Source organism: Phaethon lepturus, unplaced genomic scaffold (genome assembly GCF_000687285.1).
Source record: "Phaethon lepturus isolate BGI_N335 unplaced genomic scaffold, ASM68728v1 scaffold17359, whole genome shotgun sequence".
Classification (NCBI taxonomy): domain Eukaryota; kingdom Metazoa; phylum Chordata; class Aves; order Phaethontiformes; family Phaethontidae; genus Phaethon; species Phaethon lepturus.
The window spans coordinates 371-5,945 of record NW_010564306.1 but is presented as its reverse complement, the minus strand read 5'-3'; the positions used below and the strand labels follow the sequence as shown (position 1 = coordinate 5,945).

Here is a 5,575-nt window from a genome sequence, read left to right as displayed (position 1 = left end):
CCAAGCTGCCACTCGTTTGCTCTCACAGCCCCGCAGTTATTCACATCCATTTCCCCTCCTGTCAAAGACAGTTTAGCAGGTGACTCGCGTGGCCATTTCTCCAAGGCTGTAAATACACATCAGTGCTTTACAGAAAGAAACTTCAGATGACTAGTGTTTTTAAGAAGCTCGTACTTGTCTACTCTTGTATCTTACCCGTGACCCTATTCAACTATGAACACAATTTACAGCTGCAGGAAAATTAATGTAAATTTATTGTGTGCATCTTACTCTCTGGTTTAGGAAACCTAAGTTTAGATTTCAATATGTAAAGCAGAAATCAAATTATTCACTTAATATCTGAAAGGATAGATAGATGGAGGTAAATTTAGACTGTTTAACCTTCATCAGAATGATGTTCCTGTGACTTTGGTTTTGGTTTGATTTTTTTTAAAATACATAACATTGCTGTTACTTCTTTTAAATGAAGAACCCAAACTACAAAATCTTGTTGGGAGGGGGACTGGAATCAAGAAATACACAGTTGAAAAGAATAAATATATATATACACACATGATTGCATCACCAGGCCAGGTTAACATTCAGGGCTTCCAGATATTGCAACATTCTCAAAACATGTATTTGTTTTTTAGTACCCCTTCTTCCCTACTGTAGGGGTCATTAAAAATATTACACTTCATAAGAACATGAGCCTAGTGCATTTTATAATCTCTCATTCTGTTGAAATGCTCTGCTGAGATTGTATTACTGACATTAAAAGACTTAAATGCAGATTTAGTAACAGTAACTGCTTTTGTGAAAATTTAATTGACCACACAATCAATTTAAAAAATTGATGTTTTAATTTCTCCCTCTAGTTCTCCTCCATGGACATTTACACTGATACCATAAGCATCATTCCTCTATCCTCCTCTCTCTTACGGTCTAAGCTCCCTGTGTCTTGCTCTTCTACTACCATTCCAGTAAACGGAGGACTTAACCCTCTTTCTGGTTAAGCTCGCCTGACCAAGACCTGATAGGGAACAGATGTAAACATGCAGGCCTCTGCCAGCTGCTGCGAAAGCAATCACCATTCTCCAAAGTCCATTTGCATTAATTGTTATATGGTCTACCTCACATACAATCATATATGACCATTTGCATTTGGATACGAGGGCTCCTGCTGTGAACATACCCCGCCGAGCATGCTGCACCCAAGTGCCAGAACCTTCATCCATTCCACCTCCTCACCAAAGTGGTCCAACTGCAGGATAACTTCCAGTTGCTTCTGTGGCAAGCACAAGTGCTTCCATTTTTCCTTCAGTTCTGCAACATTCACCATGCCTTTGGGAGAAAGCTTTAAGCGAAATCATGGTATCACAATAGGAACACTGATAACCAGAACAAAACTAAGAACACAGTCCCTCCCCAAAATACGTGACAGTCAATCTCCCCAGCCATCCCCAACACATCAGCATTCCTTGATAGCATTGTCCATCTGATAAAGGCCGGGTTGTACCTGTTTGTGCAAGGTTTTAAGGAGTCCTAGGGTCAAACCGGCATCTGTTTGCTCTGTTGCTAAAGGCATTTCAATCCTTTCCTTCACAGGAAGGGGCTCGCCTTTTGACAACGCTGAAAAATACCTAAGTGAATGGGAAGAGCAACACATTTCAATGCCCATGGCCATTACAAGCTGCACAGAAGCAAATGCTCTGACAGTTCAGTGAACGAATCCGCATGCTCCTGCACAGGAGCGGCAGTACTCGGCAAGCCGCCCAGCCCGCACAACTCCCATATCTCCCTGTGCCCAGGTACCACCTTTCTTTTTAGTGGAAACACAATCTTTAGACTTTACACATTCCTTTTTACAACGCTCTAATAATTCTTAAGGCATTTAACTTATTTTGTGCATTATATACTCAGCCCTTCTTGGCAAAGGCAGAAGATGATTTATTAACATCAGAGTGGGCTTGCAAACCCAAGTTCAGGCTTTTCCCATTCGATTGATAAGCACCTTAGGGCTGATTTGTTTAACATTCCCCTCACGTGCTACCCGAAAAGCAGGACTGGCTATTTACGCTGCAAGTCTCTCATCAGCATTTCTGCTGTCTCTGTCCACTCCAAAATAAAATCTAAGACTGGAGCAGAAAGGAAGTTAGATGCACATCCTTTTAATTACAAGGCTACAACCATCTTAACAGCAACCACCTCTGCCATAACTGGCCAGCAATCTCAACCCTGCAAAACCCCTGTTTTCATTCAGTCAGTAGCAGGTCTAACTTAAGGGTTTCTCCACTTGTCTCCTCTCATCTGCCCTGGTCACCCACATCCATGCCCAGGCTATCCCATGCCGTGCAAATACTTGCTGAAATGCACAGCATGCAGCACTGCAGAACTGAAGCAGTGTGACTGTACAGAAATAGATGCACTATATGTATGTACTACATGTACACCTGTACTACATGTACACCTGTACTACATGTACACCTGTACTACATGTACTGCATAACACCTGCATTATTTTTCAGCTGGATCTGGTTCCCCATCTGATTATTCACAGGGACAAGCACTACAACACCGGCAGCGCACATGAAACCACAGCCTGGCTCTGCTTCGCGTGGCTCCCAGGTCCAGACCTTGCTCTGCCCCAGGTGCTCTCGCGCCAGAGCATGTTCTAGAAAGGGGTGCGTGACCAGCACCAGCCGCCCACCATCTGCAGGGGCTCCTCCGACCGAGCTGGTGCAATCGCTAAGCGGAGGTCAGGGTCTGGCAGGTGGTGTGGCCACGGCAGTGCCCACAGCCCAGCAGGCTCAAGCCACCTGGCAGCTGCCGCTTCCGACTGCTCAGTTGGGTCAAGCTCCCTGCACATCCATCGCCCAGAGGTACACCGCACCCCACCTCCATCACGCTCCTAAGAAATGCCACGCCGTTCTAAGATGTTCCTGCTGCCTTTCTCCAACACTGCAGCTTTAGTGATTCAGCTTCAGGTTTTGGTTTTTTGTTTGTTTAATGGACTAGCCAGACTCCAGCCTGGCTTTAACAGCCTCCCCTCCCTCACGTACACAGCACAGACTTTTTAAATTCCCTGAGTAGAGAACATCTCACATACACTTTTCAAGAGTTTGTCCACACAAACTGTAGAACAGGAAAAAATAATGGTAGCGAGCAGATGAGGTAAAAGAAAAAAAAAAAAGAAGTTAAAGAAGAAGAAAAATTTAAGTATCTTAAAACAACTTCATGATGAGAGATTTATTATGTGGACTATATCACCTAGACGTTACAGCTTTTCAGGCTCTTTTTATACTTTGGTAACACTTAAGGAGATTCCTTAATTTTGTTCCTAGAAACAACAACAAAAAAAGAAACCTAGGCAAGTTTAAGAATTAGAAAGCTGTTTCTAGGTTTCCTTTAAATTCCAAGAATTGAATTAAGTCTCACATGAGAGGGGAAAAAAAAAAAATCAATTTGTCTTTCAAGATCTTAAAGGACCAAGCAATTAAAAACAACAACAAAAAACTAAGACACATTCTTCTATATAGAAATCAAACTATTCCAGACATATGCCAGTCCTAAACCCCCCATGAAACAGAAAATAAATCAAGTCCTATACTATTTTTAAAAGGCTCACATACTACATTAATGCACAGAAGCGCATATGCAATACACAGGCTGGCTTAATATTCAAGCCAACTCCACTGTACAACAAACAGGCGCAGGAAGATTTTGTGGGTCCATACACATAGCGCTACATCGTTATCTGAACATCCTACTTACGCAGCTGCCCACTGCAAAACATCACGAGGTTGAGTCCTAATAGCAGCTTTGGTAAATTGTTTCAGGATATTGGGTAACTCAGGGGGGATTTTGATCTGCTGAGCACAAAACATGGTTTCCGGAAGAGGCATGGTCTGTCCGTGTTCACTGACAAGGACCTGGAAGAAAGAATAATAAAGCAGCAAGTTCATAGATGCAGAATGTGAATGAAAAACTGCATGTGCTTATGGCAGGGAACAAAACTGCCTCCTGTCCTACTCGACTGCTGGGGCTACTGGAGGACTGACAAACTCAGAAGGGTAAACAGATGAGCACTGTGAGTCTCTAAAAACTTTAAACTTGATGGCAACACCAAACAAAATACTGTTGGACACCTACCACAGCTCCCAGTAAGGAGAACTACTACTTTAACAGGTATCTTTAGATAGTTTTAAACTGATTTTTCTCCTCAAACCTACCACAATATGAATTTCTAAAACAAGTAGTCCAGACAAATCATACCACACGTGCCAAGGTGAAAGCTAGCTATGTTGACAGCTTGCTACCGCAAGCCAAGGAGAGTCTTGTTTTTCTACAGAAGCTAAAGTATGCACATTGCCACATTTCTACTGTGTTTATGAATTAAAAAAAAACTGTAGCAAAAAGTTACTAATTAGTGCTCCTGGCAGACTTTACATTAAAAAATTACACAGATGAACAAAATATTCAGGTATGCTGCAATTACTCATTGCATTTTGCTCACACAGCCCTATAGGTATGTTTGTCTTAGGATGTAACTTACTTGCTGCAAGGAATCCTGTTCCCCAGGATCCAAGAGAAGGGACAGACATAAGTTATTGTATGGTCCTTATCCCATTATAGCATCCGAGCGCATTTGGTAGGAAATCTGGACGCCCTCCTCATCATTTAAAGGACAGACTAAAGTTGATTTAGCAAGAAGAGTTGAAAACATATCAGCTATTTACAGAAGGGAAAAACAGTGAAAGCAACAGCATCAAGAAAGGCATCAGTATAACAGCATCTCTTATCCCTTTAGATTTTTTTTATTTTTAAGATAAAAATAAGAGTATCTGGTAGGTGGCCTTCTCCCCTTTATCGTGTGATTTTTCCTGTATTGGAAAAAAAAAAGTCAGCAATGGAGGAATGGGACTGCTGTGGCTGAAGGCTCCTTTGAGGATCAAACCATACCCAGAACTTCATTTCTGGAAAAAAGCAGACAGGGTTCAGTGCCTTCATTACTCTAACACAGCAAACTTGCATCGGGATAGACTTCAGAGTGTACATTTAATTACTATATTGGTCACGCACTTTCAGTAACGATTCAAAAATGTAGCTCTAGCCAAGGGACTGAAGCTGAAGGCAAAAAGTTGGATTTCAGGATAAGCTACAGAACAGGAATTTCTTCCTCCATTCCTTGAGGAAGGAATGGAGTGTGTGTGCATGTGCCCTTGGGAAGCAGTCAAAGAAAAGAATAAAAAACTAATCAGAAAAGAAAAAGTAGAGAGAAAAAAAAAGCACGAGACCTGCTGTTCTATAGTAAAGCCATTCATCACAGAGTCACAGAAGGGCTGAGGGTGCCAGGGAACTCTGGAGCTCGCCTGGTCCAAGCCCACGCTCGAGCAGGGATACCTAGAGCAGGCTGCCAAGAGCCCTGTCCAGGCAGGTTTTGAGCATCTCCAAGGATGGGAAGACTCCCCACCCCCCGGGGCAACCTGTGCCACTGCTCGGTCACCCTTACAGCAAAAAAGTGCTCCCTGATGCTCAGAGGGGACCTCCGGTACGTACACGCACCTGATGAGCAAAGAAACCGCGGCCGGGCCAG

At 42.9% G+C, this 5,575-nt stretch overlaps 1 protein-coding gene across 1 annotated transcript in view; it reads right to left on the bottom strand.

The window, feature by feature from the left end:
• Positions 1-3,906, bottom strand: part of ROPN1L (rhophilin associated tail protein 1-like) — a 7,392-nt gene extending 3,486 nt beyond the window's left edge. Inside the window, exons 1-3 of the mRNA XM_010294845.1 lie at positions 3,754-3,906; positions 1,499-1,622; positions 1,175-1,336 (exon numbers count right to left, since the gene is read on the bottom strand). Coding sequence (XP_010293147.1) covers positions 1,175-1,336; positions 1,499-1,622; positions 3,754-3,884 — 417 coding nt within the window. The 5' untranslated portion in view covers positions 3,885-3,906. The remainder of the gene's footprint in view (positions 1-1,174; positions 1,337-1,498; positions 1,623-3,753) is intronic.
• Positions 3,907-5,575: the final 1,669 nt, after the last annotated feature.